Raw genomic sequence first — 26,286 nt, 5'->3', positions numbered from 1 at the left:
TACGAATTCCAGTCAAGAGACGAGCAGCAGCACTTTGAGCCAACTGGGGAGGCTTGATGGAGGACTGACTGGCTGATTCTAAAATAAAGAGCACAACTGTAATCCAGCCGAGATGTGACGAAGGCATGACTTACTGTTTCAAAGTGCTGTTGAGAAAGGAGATACTTTACCTTAGTCAGCAAAGTTACAGCAAAAATTGGCTTGCATCTCAAAAAACATGTCTTGGTAGACTGCTTTTGACAAATCACACAGAAATCAAGTAGATCTTTTTTTATTTGTGTATATAGAACGTATATACACACATATAAAAAATAAGGGCATATGTACAATGATAATAAATATCGTGTTTGTACAACAAATAAGTTATTTAACATTACTTTAGAACAAACAAAAAAAGATCAATAAAATACAAGCAAAACTCGGTCAACAGGAATGAACACAAATGAAAATACCGCACGAGTGGTTATGGCAAACAAATGTGAAGTTTGGAGAATTCTAAGACATGCATTTTACTCCAACAAAAGACCGCCACTTGTTTAACCATTCTTTTGATTGTTTTTTTTTCTTCAAAATTCAAAGTAAAGCAAAGCCTGACAACAGAAAAAATACTCAATAAGACATGACCAAGTACCAGTGTATTCAAAGAATGCGTTTTAACTTCTTCAAAGTATTGATTACCATCAGGTGCACACATTCTAGCACTGATCTGCTTTAAATCAAAAGAGTCATATTTGGTTTTTGGCAGCTAACAAATGAAAAAATTATTTTGGTACATTGGTGAGCCTTCATTAAGACGAACAAGAATCAGATCCAAAAGATCACTTCTGACAAGTAAAAAAGAAAACAAACAGGAAATCCATCAGTCTTAAGCCATTTCTTCCTCGAGGGAACATTTTGCGGCAGTTAAAATATTCCGAAAGCTTGTAGACATTATCTCCGTGTTGCAAAGTGGACGGACAGCTGAATATTGATCTGGTTCAGAAAAATAACTTAAAAAAAAAAGCAAAAAGCAACAGAAGAACATCTGCAGTCGACTTTGGCTTACCCAAAGGTGAAGTGACACATGGAACACAGCCATGAAACGAAATCCTTTCCTTATCAAGTCTCCCTCCTCCCCTCCAAAGAGAGCATTTGTGTTTTACAATACTGTATTATATCAAAAAATCCAAAAAATGCTCAATCCAAAAAAACGTTTTTGTACAAGGATGAACAAAATGTACAGTCCTTTTGCTGTTGGTCATGCAATATGTTGTCTGACGTCCAAGGACCTCCTTGACCACGGAGTCATGGGGATAAGTGACGTTTTAGACCCCTGTCCACAGTGTGTTTAACAAGTGAATGTTCACATCTTGCATTGCTTTCCTGCGCAATGCCGACACGTCCAAAACAATCACCCTGTTTTGACAAAAGAGAGAACATTTTCAAGATTGAGTAACAGTGACAGAAAAAAAATGTTCAATTGATCATGAAATAGTGAAACAATACCTGTAACAGATTCAGTGGAGCTGTCCTACTGCATGCAGCCTATCAACAGGGAAATAATAATTCTGTCCTCCATGGGGGCCTTGCGTGTTTCTCAGAGTTCTTCACCTCTGTGTCCACAACACAACAAGCCCAACTTGGTCTCCAGCATCACGGTCTCCTGTCACACACTTTTTGACATTCAAAGCCTTGGGCGTGTGACTGAGCGCTGTCGTTTCTTTCTTTGCAGTGCCAGTTACCACTGTCAGCGTACAAAACATAAAGCACTTTTTTGAAACATCCGCAGCAGTCGCAACAGTGAGGGTTCAACTACATTCTCCATGCTTTGTGTTGTTGAAAAGTGTGCAGTCTTTGTCTTATTGCTGAATGCCAAAGCATTTTCTTTTTCGAGGAAATGAGCAAATATCCAAAACAGCGGATCTGACACATATATTTTCAACAACATGTGGTTCTCATGCACTTTTAGTACATTGAAGGTGCTTTGAAGGTCACCGTACAGGGTGCAGCCTGGAATGTAAGCATTTGTTCTTCACAAAAGGTAAGACTTAAGTCACTTGACGACTGGAGCGGTCCTCAAGAAATAATAACAGAAAAGTTTGGGAGAAATGTCTGGATTCAAAGCAACCATCACAACAGACTGGAATTCACAAAGGAAAAAAATAATAAACTGGGATAAAACATTTTGACAGAACGTCCTTCATTGAGAAACTCCCAGGTGTCTCATTTTCATTTCACTTCAATAGTTCTCTCATTGTCTCTAACATCTTCACAGAGATCCTCATACGCAAATATGATTGTTGTCTTGCGTCAACATTAATTAGGCTCCTCTTGGTTCACCATTCGAAATAAGGGAAGACTAGCTTCCGGTTTTAAGTGCAGTACAAGCTGAAAAAAAAAGACTTGAAGGAACGGGAATTGTTCTTGCCATCCATCAACTGGTCTCAGCAAAGATGCTGGATGACTTACTTGGTCCGTCCAACATGAATAAAACGTGCCCTTCAGACAACATATAATGTCATTGGTTCGATTACCATGCCGACGGTGTACTCCTGTGTACATACACCGTTAAGACAAATGGCCATTACACAGTGGAAGCAGGAAAAGTCCAAGACTTGGTGCACAGCACACAATAATTATGCGAGCGCGTTTTCGCGAACCATGGGTGTGAGTGTCTATATTTAACATGCTATAAATGTCTACAGTGAGCCAAACAGGCATTGGCAGGGTGAGGAAAGAGCAATGGTAGGTGACAACGTGTCACTGAACGAGAGAGAGCAGGCATCCTCAAAGGGAGGGAGGTAGGTTGGTTGTTTTGTTATTTCCAACTCAAGGGAACGGAGACGGTGAAGAAAAAGCCTAGACCGACGACTCCTCTGGATTAGCGTCAGGCAACACGCTCCTCTGTTGCAGAGTACGCCTTAGCTCTTCTTTGAATGGGCTTGAGTAGTCGTTCCCACCCATGCCCAGGCCCCCCAGCCCGCCGCCACCAGCGCAAGCCCCGCTAGCCCTCTCCTCCCCTGCTGTGCTCAGGTTCAGGCGGATGTAGCCGTTGCTACCGGAGCCTCGGATGTTGGTGAGACTGAGACGGCTGGGGGAGTGGATGGGCTGGCCTGGAATGGCACAGGGTGACGTCGTGCTGCTGACGCTGTTGGGCCCAAGGGCGTGACCGGGAACAATCTTAAGCGAGCCGTCCGAATAGTAGTAATTGGCACCCGTCTCCCAGAAACGGTCCTCGTCGCTGGGCATTTTGCTGGGCACAAAAGTGGGCGGCTCCTTCGGGAGCGTGATGGGATAAACCAGGGTACTTTCGAGAGGCTTCATGTCAGCTCCCTTTCCAAGTGCCAGCTTCAATCTCCTGCGCAGGTAGAGCGCTGCAACCAAGAGCAGGAGGCACGCGGCACCAAGGGTGATGACCAGCACCCAGAAGAGCCCCATGCTGCTGTCTGGAGCTCGCGCTTCCATGAAGACGGGAGCGCTTGCGACTACAGCCACTTGGTAGCGCTCCGTTTGAAACTTCACACCCTGCTCCTCGGAATAGCAGACGTAGCGCCCTGCTTGGATCTGACCCGCTTCAGGGACAACTAAGGCCTTGAGGGTGCGGTCGAAGCGCGGCCCTCCGGCCTCTGGGTCGCCAAGAAGGAGCTCACGGTCGTTGACAACCCAGAAGGGCTGAGCTAGGTTGGAGATCAAGTGGCAGGGTAACACCATGTCTGACCCCACCACCACTGTGACATTACGCAGGCGGGAGTGTTCTAGGGACAGATGGGGAAAGAAGGAGGGAGGGAGAAAAGAGAAATGCTCATTAAAATCAAATGTATATTCTATATTAAGAATCTCAAGTCCAGAGAATTTACTCAGCTAAAATCAAATGCATTCCCTGATTACATCGAGTATATAAGCTTGCTTTTCCAACTTGCACTAACAATCAAGCCCCACAAGGGCCCACTGTTGAGGCACATCTCATCACTCACCAGGGCTCGGGATGGACACAGGCTTGTCAAACTTTGCTTTTCCTCGGCTGAACCTCTCCAGCATAAGGTCTTGTGACAGAGAAGACGTGGATCTGAAATGCAGCGGGACAGCTCGAATTCAGTCATAGTCGTTTGCTAGAATGTACTAGAAGCAACACTAGAAAGAGTATATGTACTGCATCCGGAATCAAACACTTAAACAGTCCTTAATATAATGTGATCCAGCTCTATAAACTATTGCCATTTTGTTTCTACCAACAGCTAAATGTTAGCTGCTAAGTCTTCCATTTAGCTCTTGGTTGCTCCTAGCGGTAAAAACACTTTGCAGGGTTCAGTATGGATTTTCATTTTTTTCTTGGGGTTTGAAAGTTAAGTAAACAACATTTCAAGTATCTAAAATCAATTTCAAAACAGATTTCAATGAATAAATCAGTGAATCTTCATACCCTCGGTGGAGGTCAATGCGAACACAAGCTCGACCCTCACTGTCCCAAGCGCAGTAGGGGTCTCGGGCGAGTAGACAGTCTGGCTGAGACTGATAGCGGCTGCAGTTGGCTAAGGGCAACTGGAGAACCTCTGAACGAGAGCCGATGTAGACATACTTCTAACGAGAAACAATGAGAGAGAAAAGAGAACAGCAGATCAGAGACTGTTGAAATGGAAGAAGAAAGATAAACAGACAGACAGTGAGAGGGACACTCAGTTCGAGGTTGGAGGAGATAATGGGATAATCACTCTCAATTACAATAACATTTAGCCCACGACCCTCTTCCCAGTGCAATCTGGGCTGCACTCTTCACAAAAAACTGTTATAAAATGTCTGGTGTGGCTAAGCCAGCATCAATGAGATGAACAGCGGGTTTCAAGGGCTGGCCACAAAAAACAAGAACAACAAAAAGCCATCGATAAAGGGGAACAAGCCACCGTGGAGCTTCAGGGACGGACAGTGTCAACACAGGGCAAGCAGACTGAGGAAACAGCAGGGCCTCGGCACGGTTTCAATTTACTGCCGTGGCCAAGGATTGTAATTACTGTTATTGTGAAGCGGGTTTCGGGATTCATGAGATGACAAAGTACAACAAAAATAGCGCTCAATACAACAATGGCACAGGAATTCTGATACAGCTCAGGTATTGCGTCTCAGACGGTTTGGAAATTTATCTGAAGTTGCGGATGGAAATGAGCTGAAAACACAAAAAAAACTATGTATACATTTGCTTAGCTAGTCACCCAAATGTTTATTTCCACATGACATCTCAATCACAAATTGCTGCGGTGATATTGTCAAAAAAATGCTGCAGTACGAGTTTTTACATAATACATATTACCAAAATGAAATCAACGGAAATAAAAAACATTTCTGCATGAAAAATTAGGAACATATTTCATAGCAGTCAATCATTCTCCTGATTTTGTCCCATTTTGACGGCCTAGCAGTTGTTTGAAAATGAACACCCTTGAATTTGTGAGTGCACCCCCTCACCATAATGACGATATCATCATGGTGATATTAATCTTGGGAGGATTTTAGACATATAGTAGCTTTACTAGTGCGACAGCAGAACATCTTACAAGTAGTAGCTTCCGGGAAATTTACCTTGGAGTGGGAAATGGTCAGGCTGTCAACTGGCTGGGCTATGTCAAACAGCTGGATTTCTTCTATCACGTGGGCTTCAGAGCCCAAGATAACCACCCTCTGCAGCCAGCCTTCAGCTGTAACACACAAAAAAGGAGTTATGGCAAAGTGGATTCAAGTAAGTTCATTTCAGTTTCATAGGTAATCGGTTCAGAAAATGGACTGATGGACATCGTTTAAAAAAAAATGCTTAGCAATCATTGTCACAGTATTAAGACTCAACATCGTCATCCTTTTGACCTTACAAACACATTCATACACCACCTCTGCTTAAATTAGTGACAGCCTTTATTAAAGTGATCATTCAATGCAGATCTTTGAACCTAAAAAATGTGGAAATATTTTCTTGTTAAAAGCAACACCATAAAGGCACACACCAGATACTGACACCTTTGAAATTGTCAGTCGCCACCCATGTCCAACTGTGAGGTGGAATCACGTGCCACTATTGCAGTACGTGGACAAGTGTTGTCCAATTCCTAAATTCAATGGAATAGTGTTAAAAAAAGATATGTGCAATATGTGCCAGAATTCCCAGCCACTGCCGGTCCCATGCATGGATTAAAAAAATGGACATCCGGTGCAAACCAATGCCAAAGAAACCATGTGAATGACTCACTGTGGTGACCGGAAGTCGGAACAACAACTTTCAAATACTTGGTAGAAGGGAACGCACTCATTCACGCACCAACACACATGCTCGCACACACACACACACACACAGCAGGCATACAGTGTGACCATGATCGCCTATTGCAGACTAGTGTCGGCCAATTCCTAAATTTGGTGCTGTAAAAAAAGACATTGACAGGCGGTCCCCCCTCTCAATTCTCTTTCCCATCAGCTGCTGCTATGTTGCAGCTAATAGCTAATCAAGCCGGCAGCCCAATTGGCACAATGAGCACACGTCTGCCAAGGGCCCTGTTGAGTTTGTGCTGTGAAGCACAACGAGCGGGGATCTGTTCTTGGCTCAGGAAAAGCGAGCATGTATTACAGCGCCTGTGTGTGTGTACCAATGTGTGTGCATGTTAGCCACATGTGTTGCCCCCACAAACACCGTGTCTGCCGCCTCTAAACAGTCACGTGCCATACAGTAGTCACTTCTGAATGGTAAGTGGTTCCCCTTTCATTCACAAGACAGGCTGCATTCAAATTCACTTCAACTTGAATTTTTGATCCAATTCGAGATTAACATACCTCTTGATTATTTTTGATTTAAGCCAAAACAGGACACCTGCACATGGGCCCATTGGCCACCCACAAGAGATATTAATTAAGTCGCACATACGCTGACATTTCCTTTGATGCATGAAGATGAATCTCAGCATGCAAATCAAGCACTTAATTGAAACCCAGCTGAAATGTGGCCAGATGGCGTGTTGTTTTCTGCCACCTTGCCTGTTGCCAGTCCCTGTCCAAGTGTATTGCAGAAGGCGGAAATTGCTCATCTCTTCAAATACTACAGTATGTGATGCTCATCTAAATAACATACACACTCCCTAACATTTAGCAGCATCTGGGAAATTTGGATCATATATATATATATATATATATATATATATATATATATATATATATATATATATATATATATATATATATATATATATATATATATATATATATATATATATATATAAAAGAAGTGTCATAAAGTGTCAAGTAAATATTTACTTATCATATTTCCTCTAATTTATTTGCTGTATAATTGATAATATGCAGCCACTCACCCCAAAAACAAAGTTCCCTGCCTTTTTTCACTATGGCCGTTTCCTCATGAAACGATTTGGACTCCCCGTGATTTGTCTCTTCTGGCACACCATGGCAAGTTAGTAAGCATGGATGGCCCACTTTGCCGCCATTGTTGATTATTTACAAGAGTGTGTAATGTGAAATTCACACACATGCATGATAAGATCAAGAACTGCCTCTTCTAACACTTTCGCCAATCACAGCAGGTCATATGACCTTAAAAATAATATATACATATATCAAATATACAGCCACCAAAATTCAATATCCTATTTCAATAAATTTTTAGCCTTATCATACAAATAACATTTTAGGTCAGTGATGGCTATTGCACATCATGCAAATTGGCGTGAGCGTATGTGTATGTGCGCCTATGATAGAGGAGCAGAGAGCGATGTGATGTCTAATGTCTAGGGGTTATGTGACAACAAGAAAAAGCGTTTTGAAAATGACTGCAGGCTGGTTCAGGTGTGTGGGTTGGAGATGTTCACACTGAATTGGTCGATCCAAAGAGCTTGGCTACTTGAAGTAGATCTTGAGTCAAAAAAGGTGAGGCACCCCTTCGTTCTTTAGATTGCAATTCCTGACACAACGCCACTCCAAAACCGAGGAGCATTTTTCATGGTGCATATAAATATGCTGCTGCAATGTTCAAAGTTAAAACTTCCTTGATGCTCTCTTTTTATAAAGCTACACCACCAGTCATTTGAATTGGGTGTGTTGGAGGTGGCACACATCTAAAATAAGCTGAATATGGGCCCTTTAGGACAACCGTGGACAAACTGTGGCCCGGGGGCCACATGCGGCCCGTTAAACATTATAAACCGGCCTGCCTAACTTGAAAAAAATTAAATGAATAAACCCTGTTAATGTTTTATTTTCTAAATACTGTGGTTTTTCAAAGACAGATATATTGTTGTAACGCTTTTGTTCACTTTCATTTAAAATTAAATGTATGTCTTTCTCCGATGAGGTGAGGTTACCAAAACACTCCATCCATCTGGTCCTGGTCTGGCCCCTCTGTCAAATTTTAAAGCCCATTGTGGCCCACCAATCAAAAAGTTGGCCCATCCCTGCTCTAGGACTAGGTTTGGACATCCCTGATCAAGAGCCAATCCACCAGTCCCGGACCAAACACCACAAATGAAAAATGCTCAAAATTGTACAAATCGTATGTTGGTATCCTGCGCAACTTTTTGCATCAAAATCATAAAAAAATGACACGGCTTGGGGGAAACTGGCAAACCAGTCCCATGATGTAGTTTGTACCTGTGCCAAGAAAGAGAACGTTGTAGGCTCTCTGGTCTAGCCCAGTAACCCGATCCACAACTAGCCTTGTGAAGTTCACTCCCTTGGTGAGAAGCAGAGGGCGAGCGAGTGCTTTGTCCTCCATCAGTGGGTGCTTCTTGGCAAAGTTGAGTGTTGCATCAGGTAGCTGCAGAGAGCTGTTATAGCCGGTATCCCTGTCTGTGTTTGTTATACACTGCAGCACAAACAGAAATAAAAAGCAAAAGACAGGGAGGGGAGAAAGAGATGCAAGGCAGAAGAGAAATTTAAGAGGGGAAGACAAAGATGAGTTCAGAGTAAGAGGGAAAAGAAGGAAACAGAAGGAGAAAATATATTAGCATCATGTTATTTAGAAAAAAAACTTTTTTCACTGACTCCCACGTCCTACAATAACACCTGGATCATTTCACTAATAGCCTTTCTTGTCTTGTCACCTCTTTTCTTTCCACCATAATCCGACCACACCACAACAGTATAACCATTTATCCTTCCTTCATTGTTTCTTACCGATCCAGGCCGTGGGTTGGGAACAGGTCCAGTATAGCGCCCCCACCTTTGGGACGTCTCCCTGTATTCCTTGTAGGAGCCTTCAAACACCTTCTTCACATCATTGATCTGATACTGACATACCGCCGACACGTCCACGTCACCCCTGAAACATAGCAGGCGAGGGAAGAAGTTAGTGATGTGCGGTGGCGTAAAAGGAGAGAGACGGATTAGCTGTCATCCCATTGTGAGAAACGTGACGTTTTGCTTGCAAGAAGCTTCTGTGCTGCAGCACACCCAGCAAGAGAAAGCAAAAGTGGGAGATACACCACGCAGGAAAACAGGGAAGAGAGAGTCAAATAAACTGTCATTGTTTGAGGATAAAGATAAGAGTTATGCTTAAATAATGGCTTTTGTTACCCAGCGAACAAACGTGACAATTTACATTTCATTTAAAAAAAAAAAAAAAAAATGGATTCACTGCTATCGTGACAGTTATCCCTCGATTGAAAAAGGAGCCATTTTTGGCAGTAAGCTAAGTGACGTCAAATAGACTCTGGTTCTTTCGCACTTGGACTGTGAGGTGCGTGCTTTTACGATTGCGAAAGCTCAGCTCCTGGGTAAATAATTTTAAAACAGCACTGATGTCTTAGCATGCAAGATTAGTTCAGATAATGGCTTAAACTGTAAGTCATTGTTCGCATAATATCAAATGATCTTAATGTTATCTTTTTTCAAAAGCTCGGGGGCTTGGAGGAATCCCCCTGCAAATCGCATGGAGAATAAAAGGATTGAGATTTATTTCACTGAATGGAGAAACAAAGCTTGAAGTTCAAAGCTGGTAGCCTTCGCAACTTGATATTTCAACGAGGAATACAAAAGTCTCCAGTCAAAGCTCATCATCGCCTTGAGACAGGGGAGTTCTCAATTTCAAAAAAGAATACCTCAGGCCCTTGCTCCGGTTTCCTTTGTTGTCAAACTCATCAACACATTAAACTCAAGAGAGCGGCCTAAAATTGACATTTGCACTTCTTTAATGATAGGACACTCTTGTCTCTTTGTCTTTCAAGCCATCCATCCATCCATGCGTTTATCGATCTACTGCAATAAGATCAAGATTAAGATGAGTTTTATGGCCCAATTATTGGCAAGTAGGGACAATGGACATGTATTGGTCTTTCTTTCTAATCATTGTAAAATGATCAAAACAAATGCCTGTGGTCTTCTTTGGTTTTTGGTTCTTGGAACATTGTTGCTGCATATCGAACAATCTTTGTTGAATATCAAACAATCAGTAATTTCATTTGAGCAGGATATAAAATGCACAATTATGGCCTGTATACCAAATATTATGAATAATCTATTCGAGCCATTATTTCAGAAGCCAGTTGGATTTTATTGAAAGTCCAGACGATCAAATATGTTAGTAATGCACCGTAATGTCTTGCCCGAGTGAATAATACTGATATTTCTTATTATGCATCATAATATTCCAAACTGGTTAGGAAACATTTTTATCAGTCAGTTTTCGCACTTGTGCTGTTTTTGATGACAACGACGAAAATATTTTGTCGCCCCTTTTTTCTTCATGCCGATAATGAGACGATGACAAGCTAAATGTGGCTTTTTGATGACGAAAACACGACATGACGTACATGAATTTTCGTTGACGAGATGAGACAGGACGAAATTGTTAGCGTGTGATCCGTCAGACGTTCAAAATGTATGAAATCCCTTCCAATTTTTCATGGAATCTGTAGTTAAAAAAATTGCAATGCTGGTGCAATTTATCCTTGTTTGGGAACGCCCACCACCGGGACAAGACGCAGGACGCACGTGGCGCACACAGCGAGTAAGAGACGGTGAGGAGATGAAAGCCAAGTTCCGCCCTGTCCATTAGCACAATTCTCTTTTGGTCTATTTATGTTGCGTTAAGTGTAATAAAGCCGCAAAATTTTCCAAATAAAATGTTTTGGATCTCGGCTCATTTTGGAGCAATGAGTATCGATTCCACTGTTATTACTTTTATCTGTTCTTAATGCATAATCCTTAGTAGTCAATCAAAAAGTCTTTGCTATTGGGTGGAAAATGGAAACCAAGCCTATTTTTTACTAAAACGGACTAAAACCCCTTCATGTTTTCGTCGACTACATTTACGAAAACTAGACTAAAACTTTTTGGGGGAGTTTCCGTTGACTGAAACTAGACTAAAACATTTTTGAGTTTTCGTCAACTAAAACTAGACTTAAACTATCACGAATAGGAATGACCAAATGTGACAAAAAACTAATACGCATATTTCGTCCAAAATACTACGACTCAGACTAAATGTAAAATGCTTGCCAAAAACAACACCCCGACTCACCATTGAGCGTGAAAGATGCCGAAGAAAGTAGTCCCCCTCCAGTCCTGCCCTGGCAGTGTGAAGACGGCCCGTAGGTTGTTGAAGGAGACATGACGCTCGGGAAGGGAACAGTCCAGGCGAGCTTTTTGGAAGGTGGTCCATTTTTTCTGCAGGGTCCGGCTACCGCCAAGATCACCCTGAGGAAGAGACATGCCAGATCATTTACAAGGACACAAAAGCCCTTCCAAATTTGAGGTCGCCAGCCAATCTAAGTGCACATCTCGACAAATAACCATTCACAAGCATTTTTTAACACCTACGAGACTTGAATGTGGCACACGCTGATTAGGAGTTATATCAGCTGCTTTGATCAGCAGCTAAAGATGCTATTGTGACATTTCATAAGCATCTGTGTCTGGAAAATAATGATTTATTATTCAGTTACACCATAAATATGCCAATCGTGTCTTTGATTTTATATAACAAGCTTAGAAAAGCCATTGTGCCGAAGAATATCATTCTTATTGTCCTCAGAGATGGTGTGCGTTCGAGGGAAAAGATAAAGAACATGGTAATGGTGATAGTATAGCCGTTGGAATGAGGCATAGCACACTGGTGCAAAACCAATATCAGCAGGATGCATGAATTACGTCATTGCTCCAATGCTTATCAAGTGTGGGCAACTGTTTTTAATTCCATTCAAAGTGGTTTATTGTTTTTCATAGACAGACATTGAAGTGCCTTCTCCATAAAACGGTGCAAATACAGTGTGCTTAATTACACACATCTTCACCCTGTTAGCAATTAGGGCTCTATTTTTATTGATGCTGCATGTGGAAATGCAAATTTTTTGTGCAGGCGCAAGCATCGCTGCACGCGTTTACCAATTTGGCAGACCGTTCTACACTCAGCCGATTGTTCCGGTGCACCAAAGATGTGTCTTTATAGATATGGCCAGACAAGTTGGTGGCTGATAATCAGTCTAAAGTTACGCCTGCTCGGACCACGTCTGAATACTGGGGCTGTAAGTCTCACGTGATTTTGGTAAATTTCATCGGGCCGCCCACAATCATTCATAAATAGGCCAAAAGCAGGCATCAAACTCTTCGAATTATTGTAGAAATCAATTCATTGAAAGCATTATTAAAATAACAACCATTTTTACAGTGTCTAGTTCTAATGTAGGGGAGATACACAAACGAGCGGGACATATTTCAGTCGTCAGCGGTATTTGGCTCACGTTCAACATTAGAGATTATATGGCTGCATACAAAATAAAAGGTCATTGAAATCATAATAAGTCATTGAAAATTTCTGTTCGAGCCTGGTTAATTCTTGATACACAAAGCAAAGTCAATGAAAATGTTAAAATACTCAATATCACAGTACACGTCATCAATCCTACACTACTGCACCCATTTAATTTTAAGACACCCGAATGCAGCATATCACCTCCAAAACATTAGACGAAAGAGAAAAATGGAACACGTGCAATTGGTAAAATGCTGTTTTCTTTGTACAGTATGTCAGCAACATAAATTCCATAAGGGTCTTCGTGTACCCATCTGGAATGCTTTGAGGGGCGGGCAAATGCCGATTGGTTGGTTGAACTTGGAAATTAAATGATTAATAACACATTCCCCTTTTCATATTATTGCTTGAACTTGGTGTACATTGGGTGCTCAATGACATTCCAAAACGGCCTGCTACTCAGGTGACGCTTGATACTAATTCATTTGCGTGGGCTGCAAGATAGCAGTAGTCTAGACAAACTCCTGCAAAATTCACCTTCAGACACTTTTTGCATACTAAGGAATATGATTCTTTGAAAATGAATTCTTGCTGTGATAATCGTTTAACAATGGGCAATTAAAATATTAGCCAAAAGTGAATCGTATTGTTATTCAAATGCCCTTACATTTATTGGTAGGCTTTTTTTTTTCATTGCCAAAGGGCAGGTGATCATTTTCTTATACATTCTTACTTTAGTTTGCACAGTACGATATGCTATTATTTCACTGGCACAGCCTAGATGAGATCAATTGAGGCCACGATGTATATGTGCCCCTTAACTACAGTGACTTTGACACACCTGTTCCAACCAAACCAAACGAACTTGGCTTCATTTGTTCTGTGGTGTGAGGTTTACCTTGCAGACGCGAGCCACTCTCGCCACATTGAGCTCAGTGTCACAGTCCAGCTCCAACGCTCGCTCACCAAAGAAGAAATAGATTTTGTCGTCATCACCATCCAGACTGCCGCTGCTTTCTCGAACCAGAGCTGAACCCACAAAGTCTGGTTCTAGACACACACACACACGCAGATATCAATATTACTAGACAGATTGATAAACTGTCTGCAACATTTGATACTTCTCCTTTCTGTCTTTATAGACGACATTGCAATGACGCTCACATTCTTTTTTGTAGTCACTCTATGCAATTCTTTTCATGTTGTGAATGATCTTGACATTTTATTGCTTACCATTACTTGGCTACAATGCTGATGCTATTATTTTCAACACATACTGACTACCTCTAAAGCAGAACATTAAGGCACAGGACACCCAAAAAATCCAGATAATGTACCTGTAATACTTTAAGATTAGTTCTTGGCCTCATCTGTACATTTCCTCCCTCATCAACCGGTCTCTCTTCTGGCTCTGAGCCAATTGTAATGTCTGCCCTTTCATTACCAATTCCACTTGCTATGACCTCCTCATCCTTTCCCTTCATTTCTTCCCACATTTCTCATTTCTTTCCTTCAAAAGATAACAAAATTAAACAGTGCCAAAGTGCTATGCTTTATTTCCTCAACTCTTTCTCTCTCTTTTGTTCTTTGACGTTGCTGGCTTTTTTTCTTCCTGTAATTAAAATCTGCCCTAAAGAAACTGCCGCTATTGTCTATCTAATTTATTTCACGGGATTACCTTAATTCATTCAGGTGTCAGCAGTGTCTTATGCTCATACTGCTGAAAAATATGTTTGTGAAATTCAATTTAAGAGAAAACTGTTTTAAAACGGCTGCACTAATGAGGACTATAGTGCCAATTCATGGTATAACACGATAACGGAACTGAAGACTTTAATATGCAGTATCTATAGAAGTTTGGGACATCTGCAAAATCCACCCCATTTATCTATGTCAGGCGGCGGCCATTTTGCCAATTGCTGGTGACTAAAAATGACTTTACAGTTGCTCAGGGCTCAGATAACGACCAATCCGGACTTCCACAAACACAACATTAATCAGCATACAGTTTTTAGGCTAGTGGGTCTGCAAGAACATATTCTGAAGAACATTTGGGGGTTGACTTCCCCTTTAAAGGGATACTTGATTGGGCTAAACATGTATGTAATGTCAGAACTAAAATTCAACCCCTCGAAAAGCTCAGTAGTGCGGTACAAAATGATCTTAGGTAAGAAATGTTTTTTGTGTGATATCCTTGGCTGTATCAGTGGCTACCAAGTGGACAGGTGGTGGAAGGTGTACCCCCTAGTGGTGGACTTGGGGAAAAGAAGTAAAAGATTTACATTTAATACATAATGACCGATGAACAATTCAGCTTTCAAAAATGATAGTTTTGGGCAACTCATCAAAGAGAGCAAATCTGGCACGAGGAAATTACTGCATGTATGCTGCCCATTTCCTCATTCTCTTGAAAGTCAGACATAGCGGAGTAAATTGTGTGTATGAGGTTGAAGTGGGCATAAGTAGAGATATCCATATACATTTTGGTGCGGATTGATCACCGTTTTTGAAAATTATGAGTAATGTGTGACCATGATTTTGAATGGACAAATATTGTCAGGTTACTCCCGTGACACCCACCAAAACACAGGAAGTGTGAGGCGGGGACAGCTACATTGCTCACTTGAAAGGGGCATTTTGAGAGTAGTTATTTACTGATTTCTCCAAAACCAATTGATAAAATTGCTAATATTATTTTCCTGTTTAAAAAAAAAAAAAAAAAAAAAAGAAATATATATCTATATCTATATATATATGAACAAATTGATCATCAAGCCTGATAATCCCTTTAATATGGAAAATACCACGTTAAAGGTTTACCCTTCCCATTTTTACTACCCTGTTCTAGTTAAGGCACTCATTCACTGCTGTTAATGCAATGCTTCAATCCAGAAATATTCAAATACAACGTTAAGTGTTTTACACACAGTATTTCATTAATGCAGTACGAGTAATTTTTTTTCCTGACATACTTACCATTGAGCCATGCAGGCAAGTATTCACTCTTCATACTATAGTGCTGTTGGCCCAAGTTCCTTTGTATTACTGGCTCAGTTCCCAAAAAGTTGTTTAGCGTGGCTGAGTACAGTTCCTTGTCTGTTCCAAAAAAAAAAAGGCTTGGTTTAAATCATAATCAAGCAAAGATCATTTAGGTGGGCAGTCCTTTAGTGGACCACAAATGAAGAATGGGTTCCTGTAGTTTCAGTTAAAACCATGCAGTCTGAACTCAAGTCTCCAAGTAACTGCATTGCAATAAAACTAAATGGAAAGTCTGCATGAGTACTTTGTGAAGATTTGTTGTTTCATGGCTCCGATAACACTGTAAATCATGTTTTTCCTCAACTCAAAATGCAGTTGAGATGGAGCAGCGCTCACACACACACACACACACATGCCTGCAACAATGACTCACCAACTATCAGGCCAGTGTGGCCCTTGGCAGGGTCATATGGACATTTGCCCTTCCCGTCTTCCAGGACAGCAGTGCTGAGACTGAAATAATCTGCGTTCTGCACATACACACGTTAACACTCAATAATAAGCAGGTGTTTCATTAACGTTTCATGACATTATATATGACACAAGGCTACATAAAATGTTTTCCAATCCCATGTACACACAAAAACATGAATTCAGCGAGCTCAATGTGAAGATAATTGAATTTATTTACACAGCAGCATTATCCATTTTACAATAAAGTTGTAAAGTTCTGTCAGATATGATTCTCTATCTTGGCATGTAAAGTAGCTGTGTCACTTTCTTACCACATAGGTGCATTTAGGTTGAAAGGCGTAGGTACCACACGTGTACAGGTGTGTGTGGTTATAGCTCTGCAGGAAGCGGATGTAATTGAAGCACTCGGTCTGAGGGACAGAGGAGGAATTGTTAGAACCGACTCGCTCACATTGCCTTCCTGGTAAATTAGACATGAGATGCATAATAGTAGCGCCACTATTCTGGCATTTATTCGCCTGCGCCATTCAGACAGAAATCGCCCAAGCACGATATTGCTTGTCAGAATTACAAGTTGGTACAGCTGTAGCGGATTCATACAGTTAGATAATCAGTGCTGCCACAGTTACCATGAAAAGATAACTTAATGTCATTCGTGATTAGTTGATTGATATGTAACTAGGTTACTTTACTGCTTACTTGACTTGACAAGTTAGTTCATAGGTGCATTTACGGCCTTCCTGTGTGGAGTTTGCATGTTCTATCCGGTTTCTTCCTGCATTCCAAAAACAAGCATGGTAGATTGATAGAACACGAAATTGTCCCTAGTTGTGATTGTGAGAACGGATGGTTGTTTGTCTTTGTGTGCCCTGCGATTGGCTGGCAACCAGTTCAGGGTGTACACCGCCTTCGACCCTCATCAAGAGAAGGAAAATGAATGGATGGACTGAGCACAGAGTACTAACAGCTGCTTCTGAATCACTACAAAATGAGCTTCCATGCCAAACACAAAGTGACAACTATTCGACAACGATTTTTGCTGCTTTTAAACCTGTTAGACTGCAGGCGTGGACAAACTACGGCCCGGGGGCCACATGCGGCCATTTTAATCCGGCCCGCCAAACTTGTAATTAATGAAATGAATTAACCTGGTTAAGGTTTTATTTTCTAAATACTGTGGTGTTTCAAAGACATATTTTCTTGTAACACTTTTGTTCACTTTCATTTAAAATTAAAAGTATTTTTTTTCTCCGATGAGGTGAGGTTACCAAACACTCCATCCATCTGCTCCTGATTGTGGCCTGCCAATCAAAAAGTTTGCCCACCCCTGTGTTAAAGGAATGTCACCCACAATTTACTTTAATAAATATCTGGAATAATTAGTGGACGCAGCAAGTAGCGCTGGAGCTGCTGACCCATGCTGCGGCTTTCAAAACAGCATTCTTATAGAAAACCATGCTTCTCCATTAGTCTACCTGGTTGCTCTTCCCCTTGATGACACACTCCCTCTTCTTGTCCAATGGAGCTGGCCAGTCGATCTGCGTACAAGTGAAAGAAACCACACAATGTCACAAAGATATAGTACAATGTATGCTCTTTTTTTTCTTTTGGTATCGGAAAGTATCAAATATAACACGATTGAGGGCATTCCAAATATTTGGGTTATTATTTTAGAAACAACAGCGGAACTGAGAGTCTATACAAATATATCAGAATTTCCATATTTTGAAAATTCTGTCAAGAACATTAGTGTGGGATCGTTACTGGATTGCAGCTTTTACGCAGCATGTGGAAATGTAAAGCGTTAACATCACTGTATGTTTGGCCAAAGCTATAGCAGGGTCTATTGAGATCCATCAATAATTGAACCAACCAAAGAACATGACTGACTAACTAAAGTCCACCAAGGGGTGTTTAACGCAGCAAAACAATGTCGCAAATTCGGAGTGATAAGCAGATGGCAGTGGAGAACAAAACTTTGGAGCGCTGGCATCTTTCCTGGACGTTCCACACGAGGGGGAATGTTAACAGGTGGTCTTATCTTCAATGCAAGATTCATAAACCACAACAGCCTGCGCTTGCATGATGCGTCTTGGTTTGTGCGCACATCTCTGTGTGAGCATGTAATAACTTCTCATTACAGTAAATCAGATAATAATCCTTCAACTCCTGCAGTCTGCTCACTATGCCTTCGCTCACCTGCTGTAATTGTATTGATCACAATGCGGGTCAATTATTGACGACCCAATGCCAAAGCAGATTGGCTCTCTGAGGCTTCATCATCCCTCTGAATACGTGGGCAGCCATGTATGAGGCAAACAATCACAATTCCCACAGAGTGCATTTCAGCAAAACGAGATCCAGATATTACAATCTGGCCAATACAACAGGACGGAATAAGCGCATGAGGAACAGAGCCAAAGCGTGAGCAATATGCATTCATTTTTGTGTTCATCTGCCAAAAGCAGCGCATATTACAATTTTAATATTTGGCTGCTCACGAAACTATTATGGAACGAGACGTAAGCAAAGGCTAAGACATATACATTTAAAATAAAGCAATAACCTGTAAAAATGACAAAGCCTCAGTCCCAAAAACAGACTTTCCTTAAATGCCTTTTCTGTTAAATACAATTTGAATTGCATGTGGTTCTTTTTCGTTCTATACATACACAAAACGACTATTATTTGATTGAACGCCAGAAAATGTATTAAGTTACACAAGCACATATTGAGTCAACATCAAATCAGTTCACTTGAATGCTGGGCAGTATAAAGAGATCAAAGGATTGAGGTCTGCTGCTTCGCTGTCCAAACACTTGGAGACGTGCAATTCTGACATTTAAAAGCAAACATTTTTCCGACAAATGATTTGAGCACAAGAGACAAACATTTTTTATCTCACCAACATTGTCAAGTTTCTATGAACACAAATGTACTGGACACAAGTGCATCGACACACTGTATATCTATAACAAGGTTTTAGTAAGAAAATCTAGAAGTAGTTAAGGACCCTCATTTACATTGGATATTCTTTCCGTCATTGTCAAAGTTACATAATGTTTTTTTTTTTCATTTAATGAGACATTTTAATCCAAATGCTACTTTCAAGTTGATTTAAGTGAGACACAGAAATCCATTTTCTATTTCGCCAACAGTAGCAGTTAATAAAATAAAACATTTCTGTGACCCTTCATGGAGGACAACTTTAACACATTCTAAGAAAGAATTAAAATGCTTGACAGTTTTATTCAATTAGCGTCTGCAAACCTGAGCTTTCAAAAAAGAAAAACAGGAATGACTAATAAAAGTGTCATGACCCGTTTCTCGTCCCATGCCTCACGTGTTGTTTGTTTATGTTTTCCCAGCTGACGTGGGGGCGTTTCTCCAGCGCTCTTCCCCGGGCATGCCGCCACGCCTGGAGAGGCGCGCCCACCTGCCACGCACCTGACCCTGATCACGTCAGGATTACCTCTTCTTCTTAAACCCTCCGCGTCCGACGGTTCGATGTCGGATTATTCTCTTGCTCACGTCCATGTACCAAGTGATTATTCTCGCCATTGTTATGTGCTCCACGCGTTTTTCGACCTCTTGCCCGTTATTCGACTCCGTCTCTAGCCTTAACCCTTATTGGTCGTGTTTGCTTCCTGATTGGAATTCCTTACCCTTCCGCGGTAAGCGATTTACGTTTGTTCTTGTTTTCTTGCCTTTTGCAAGCGTTTTCTGTTCATCGCGTTTCTTCCCTGGTGTGTGTTATCCACCAGCACTTTCGGTTTTGCCATCGGCACCTCGTTATTGTTCTTTTGTTACCTTTGATCTTTGCCGGAACAATAAATTCCTTGCAACCCTCTCTGGCTTGTCCCTGTCTGCTCTTAACGAGTCCACCTCGGCAATCTCGGCACCGCCGGGATTGCTACCCTTACAAAAAGGCCCAACAACTATTACGACCCATGTCATAGATTCTTACACTCTTTTCCACTTTCATTATCTGGCCTTTTTAATATTTATTTTATTACATTTTTTTCATCTTAGTCTGTTCTCAGATGTCCTTGAATCAGAAAATTAAACATTCCAAAAAGAATAAAATAAGTACAGTGTCTAAATTAACACACCGCAAGGAAGTGTGGCAATCAGGGCTCGGATTAGACAATTCATAAAAGCAATAAAAGAAACGGAATTTCATCTATTAAGATATTTGTATTCACCCAATAACAAGTTGAGTGTGTATTGGGCATAATTCTTGCACATGTCTTAAAACGGTTGTACGAAATCATTGTATTCTGTTTTCATTTAGATTTAACACGTTCATTATTTCTGTTTAACGTCCCAACTTCATTGAAATTAGGGTTGTATTAGAAACTGCATGCAAAAATACACGCTCCTTTGAAAGTAGCTTGTAGATGAGCCTTGCACATGTCACTGACGATAACGTCCTGATCCACAATGCAAAGTTAAAAGCCACAATTTGCATATGAACCTATAGAATTCTCATGTCTCATGAAAATTTCACAATCTGGAAATTAGGGTGAATGTGCGGCAATAAGGCATGTTAATAATTGACTAAAGCACAAACGGGAGAATACGCCTCTATATGATGATTATTTTTTTAGTGTACAATTTTGGTATATAATTGAAAGGAAATTATATCCTTCCCTGCATCCAAATCAAGGATCACGCATAAGGAACTTTGGAAGTAAATAGTCACAATTTCTATTCTTGCATTTAACTAGAGCTGGGCGATATGACGATATGTACAGTATAGCGACGGCGATAGAATTCAAGTCTGTTGTGTCATTTTTCTATCGTCATTTGTGATCTGCAGCAAGATGCACATCTATAAGACTGTCAGAAAAGCTTGATTTGACAGACAAATGCATTCTCTGCGTAATCTTATGCCACACAGCTGCCACCGGGTACCGGACTGAACATAAATATGAGGAATGACTTATCGTACATTACATAAGTATGGTGCAAAATTAAATCTGACAAGCAATGAAATTTAAAAAATTACGAGGCGGGTGAATGCAAATGACAAACACTACTACTTTGAGAAGAATAACAACAAACCTGTAATTATTAACTATTTATCTGAAAATGCCCCTATTGCATGCAGGGTACGCCTTCAAACTACACAAGCAAAACAGTTTGCAAATAACAAATAAATTATATATATATATATATATATGTATATATATATATATATATACCCTCGTGAGGAGAAGCGGTACAGAAGATGGATGGTTATATATACATATATATATATATATATATATATATATATATATATATATACCGTATTTTCCGGGCCATAGGGCGCTCTTTAAAGTCCCTAATCTTGCCCAAAACAAACAAAGCGCCTTGTAAAGCGACGCGCCCATTATATGGACTAAGCATCACTTGCGACCATCAACCCTTTTACTCATTGGGTTGTTCGGAGCGCATGTTAGCACACCCTGCTGGACAAAGTCTGAGTCATCTATGCTTCGAATTGACCGTGACTTATACATGATGTGACTATGGTGTTTGGGTGATGGTGTAGGAGAAAGCTGGACAAAAGGGCAGCTGTCCACAATGTTGTAGTCTGTCTTATCATTTATGTTATTGCAAGCAAGAAACGTCCCAGGTTTAGACAACAGACAAAAAGCCCAAAGCACAACAGCACATCTCTCTAAACAGCCATGTGATTGGCTAAGGCTGAGTGGCTCCCAAGAAGCCATTGCTATAATCTTTTTGTGTTATTTTTATTTCTTTTGGGTATATAGATGGCATGAGAGATACATGTTTTGTGTTAATCTTATTTCTTTGTTTCATTGTTTGCTTGTATGCTGAGTTTTTTTTGGTTTTGATTTGAAACCGTGAGTCGAAGGAGTGTGGTGACCAGTGAACTCCCTCCCCTGACGTTGTCTAGTAGGCTAATGCCAAGACACCTTTTATTGGTTAGAGTCATTGTTATTGGCAGTGACTCTAAATAGTTTCATGACATCTGTCATTGAAACGGGGTGATACCTGTGACAATGATCCCTTAGGGGATTGAGTCCCGGTGAGCTGGCATCAGCTAGCGAGAGCAGCTGAGCTAGCGCGAGCAGCTGACCTAGCGCCTTGTAGTGCGGCGTGCCTAGTATATGCATTAAATACGGAAATAGCACCTTCAACTGGTGTTGCGCCCTTTGTTGCAGCGCATCTTGTGGCTGTAAAAATACGGTGTATATATATATATATATATATGTGGGTGTAAAAATATGGTATATATATATATATATATATATATATATATATATATATATATATATATATATATATATATATATATATATATATATATATATATATATATATATTCGGGCGTGGGTTCAATCCCAGCTCCGGCCATCCTGTGTGGAGTTTGCATGTTCTCCCCGTGCCTGCGTGGGTTTCCTCCGGGTACTCCGGTTTCCTCCCACATTCCAAAAACATGCATGGCAGGCCGATTGAACACTCTAAATTGCCCCTAGGTATGAGTGTGAGTGCGGATGATTGTTCGTCTCTGTGTGCCCTGCAATTGGCTAGCAACCAGTTCAGGGTGTCCCCCGCCTACTGCCCAAAGCGAGCTGGGATAGGCTCCAGCACCCCCCGCAACCCTAGTGAGGAGAAGCGGTACAGATGATGGATGGATGGATGGATATATACATATATATATATATATATTTTTTTTTTTTTTTTCCCCATTTTCCTCTAATTCAACGGCGGCATAGTACTCGCCTCCGTGGCAGTGAATAAACAAAACTTGTTAACAAGTATCATCCTCATGAAAAGATTATGAGGAGTAATTCAGAGGGAAGAGAGAAGCCATGCAACTTGCTAAGATAACGTCATGTTATTGATCGTGAAAGACCGGATTTAATGCTTGGATGGGTGATGGAGTACACTTCACAGCGGTCTGCAGGAATAACGCTAAAACGGAGTTGAGCAGCAAAATAGAAGGCAATTTTGGAAGTGCCTGGTATGGAAATTAATACAAAATAATGCTAAACACATAACGAAACAGGAAATGTTACAGCATCCCATGCGGCAGCTGGGAGGAGTGACCTAGAAGATTAAAAAATATATTCATGTTGAGTTGAGTTGAAGGATACAGTATATTGAATTCTTATTATATTGTATATGTGATTTGTTTTCACAATACAGTCCTGAGTGTTAATTTTGACTTTTTAGATCAGCACAATAAAGGTTCTCAAAATGTCATCAATTTATGTCAGAAACACTATTTTTTTATTCCTTTTATTTGGATTGATATATCTGCTTCTCTTTAGATTTGATTTTATATAGCAACAGTAGGAGTACCAGATGCATTTTTCGAAATAAACATGAAATAAAGTGAGAAAGGGTAAGCAGTCATAGTGTGTTCCAGCAATGGAAAATTGAAGCTTCAAATTTGCTTCATGAACCAGTTGTATTTTTTTAATCCTCTGTATGGCACTCTGTTAAACACTGGGGTGAAAGTACACTGACTTGACCTTTTTTGACCGCGTTATTTAAATCAACAGTGCTATCTAGAGGACTCAAAAACTGGTTTAAGAAGCAAAATTTGAAGCTTTAGTTTACCATCACTAGTATGTTTTATATATTTTTTCTAAATTAACGGAAAAAATTTAGTGGTATATCATTATTATGATATCAAATGGCCTACATCATGAGAGCAGAATTTTTCCTTATCATCCAGCACTCCATGCAACACTTTTAGACAGTTCTCACTGTGAAGATAAAGTTAAACGAAAACTCCTGCAGACAACAGTGCACTGTGTAGTCTATGTGAAGCATTTTTGTGACAAAAATTGTTTGATTATTGTAACCTCTAAAATGCTGACAAGAACATGCACCAGTTTGATTTTTTTATCGCAGCTATTGCGGTAGTTTCAAGTAATCGGTAGGACGCTGGTCTGAGAAAGTCAAGTAATAAAGTGAAAATGAAGGCGGGAGACATGAGAATTGTACTCCACAGTATAGCTGAACGATTTTAGGAAAAAATTGCCTTGACGATCTTGAAATCACGTTGTCTGAGATTGCGATTTCAGTCCCAAAACGATAAATCGTTCAGCCCTACTGCACAGTGCTGATAATGCACTCGGATGAGACGAGGACAAATCTGAAGAGGCCGTGTCAAGATGAAGGAACTACAACAAAACTTTTAGGGAGAATGTATGTTGTGTGTGTGCGCGTGTGTGTGTGGTTATGTGTGTGTTACCTGTGGCCGGAGCTGTCTGCTAATATCATTAGGGTCCAAGGCAAACAATGCCTCGCGTGCTCCGACGTACAAAACTCTCTCATGGTCCGACAGTGTCAACATGCTGTAGTTGAACACGCCCTGAATGCTGAACCTGGCCATGCTGTCCAAAACATCTGGATGAAGACAAACGAAACATTTTAAACATTTGCCATTATACCATTTCATTTGCCACATTTGCACACAGATGACAGGGTTGAAAGAGAACATTTCACACTTAAATCGTTAAAAATGTGTCCATGTTCCATCTTATTCACACCACTAAGCCTAGCATCCACGCACCTCCGACACATCCCCAACTTAATGTTATCCACCTAGCTCCAGTACACACATTTCTTGTTCTTAAGCAACACACAGATGGAGAGTAATTCTGATTTTCAATTTTAGCCCATATCATCCTCCACCTACATTCAACCTACGCTGCAATAATCATCATTTTTATAGAAACAATAAAAAAAAAAAAAAAAGAAGAACATCTCTGACTGTTCTTGCAGTTTCAGTAAACACATTCAGTGTTTCTTCACTCTCAGCTTGTATACGGACACCATCATCAGGAGAAGGCACATTTACAGTAGCTGGTAAACGAGAAGTACCAGATATTTTGTTTGCATAAGGGGCTTACATAAAAACACAAAAAAACTGGACGACGTAAAGACAAATTCCTGTAGTCTTACAATGTAGGACTGCGCCAAAACATTTCAAACGTGTGAAGCGCAATGCATACCGTCACCCAAGACTTCCGCACATCTAGTGAGTCTTTAATTGAGTATCTAAAAAGATTACAGCCACAAAGTCTTTCACTTTGTATTTGAAAATGGATCTTGTGCAACTGCTGTGCCTGCGCTTGTTCCACAATAAAGTAACACAGAAAGAAATGCTTCAGAGTTAAGGTATACTTTATTGCGAATTTTTGGAATCACACACTGACTTCATTAAAGACCTCATTAAAGCAGGCATGTAGGAAAAGGAAAAGGTAAGATAACTCAATTACTTATATTTGTTTTCTCTTAGTGAAATAAAGGATATTCGTTTCACTTCCGTTTGATTGGGATAGCAATTAATGTAGATAAAATTCACATCATGGGGAAGGAGAAGCCTTATTACTGGCGATGTTTACATCTTTCAGCAGATAATTCAGCCATTTTTATGGAAAAACAGTTATGTTTGAGATCTGAATGTCAGAAGTGTGATAAGGTGTGCCCATTAACCAAGGCTGCACAAACAAACAACATGAAATTGCTTTTGAAAAAACAGATCTTCTTTTCATTGGGTCTGAAGCAAAAAAAGCACCCGATTTGAAAGCAACAGCAAGAAGAAAAGCATCTAGAATCTTTACAATGGCCTGTCTGTGTGATTTATTTTTTTTTGCACATTTCAACAGCATCAATTTGAAACTGCGCCTGTGAATAATAATTTACAGATGTATGGAATGAATTAGACCTTTGAAACCCTCCAATAAAATAGCATTCTATTATCTGTGGGATTTGAAAGTATTAATGTAACGTAAAATATTAAAGTATTGACGTAAGTAAGCAAGATGAGCATACAAATATTTATGAGGGCACAATAAAAATGGATGTAATTCTTCAGGTACAAATAGACTGTTGATCATTTAGGATGCTGATTAACACCAAACCTTGTGATTCAAAATTTCTCTGGTCTACCAAGCTCATCGAATGTTGTTTAGTTGTGATCGAACCTCTAGAAGACAGGAACAAATACCCTCTCATTCGTCCACATTCCCTGTAATGCACATGGGAGTATACATATCGTCTACTTTCCAGTCATTCCCAACCTGGGGGCTCTGAGATGATCAGGTGTGCCACGGGGAATTATCCAATTCCGCTTAATTTGTAATAATCAC

At 40.5% G+C, this 26,286-nt stretch overlaps 1 protein-coding gene across 2 annotated transcripts in view; it reads right to left on the bottom strand.

The window, feature by feature from the left end:
• Positions 1 to 255: 255 nt before the first annotated feature.
• Positions 256 to 26,286, bottom strand: part of sema4c (sema domain, immunoglobulin domain (Ig), transmembrane domain (TM) and short cytoplasmic domain, (semaphorin) 4C) — an 87,208-nt gene continuing 61,177 nt past the window's right edge. Inside the window, exons 4-17 of one of the 2 annotated variants that reach the window (XM_088300998.1) lie at positions 24,384 to 24,538; positions 17,638 to 17,700; positions 16,474 to 16,572; positions 16,122 to 16,218; positions 15,686 to 15,805; positions 13,608 to 13,759; positions 11,480 to 11,655; positions 9,136 to 9,280; positions 8,611 to 8,824; positions 5,551 to 5,666; positions 4,400 to 4,554; positions 3,954 to 4,045; positions 1,486 to 3,734; positions 256 to 1,395 (exon numbers count right to left, since the gene is read on the bottom strand). In XM_088300998.1, coding sequence (XP_088157124.1) covers positions 2,839 to 3,734; positions 3,954 to 4,045; positions 4,400 to 4,554; positions 5,551 to 5,666; positions 8,611 to 8,824; positions 9,136 to 9,280; positions 11,480 to 11,655; positions 13,608 to 13,759; positions 15,686 to 15,805; positions 16,122 to 16,218; positions 16,474 to 16,572; positions 17,638 to 17,700; positions 24,384 to 24,538 — 2,480 coding nt within the window. In that variant the 3' untranslated portion in view covers positions 256 to 1,395; positions 1,486 to 2,838. Of the gene's footprint in view, positions 1,396 to 1,485; positions 3,735 to 3,953; positions 4,046 to 4,399; positions 4,558 to 5,550; positions 5,667 to 8,610; positions 8,825 to 9,135; positions 9,281 to 11,479; positions 11,656 to 13,607; positions 13,760 to 15,685; positions 15,806 to 16,121; positions 16,219 to 16,473; positions 16,573 to 17,637; positions 17,701 to 24,383; positions 24,539 to 26,286 lie in introns of both variants that reach the window. The other variant, XM_088300991.1, reaches the window with a different exon arrangement.

Source organism: Idiotropiscis lumnitzeri, chromosome 1 (genome assembly GCF_059441095.1).
Source record: "Idiotropiscis lumnitzeri isolate Australia: NSW breed Sydney's pygmy pipehorse chromosome 1, RoL_Ilum_1.0, whole genome shotgun sequence".
Taxonomy (NCBI): domain Eukaryota; kingdom Metazoa; phylum Chordata; class Actinopteri; order Syngnathiformes; family Syngnathidae; genus Idiotropiscis; species Idiotropiscis lumnitzeri.
Note: the sequence above shows the minus strand (reverse complement) of the source record. Positions and strands in the feature narration are given on the sequence as shown.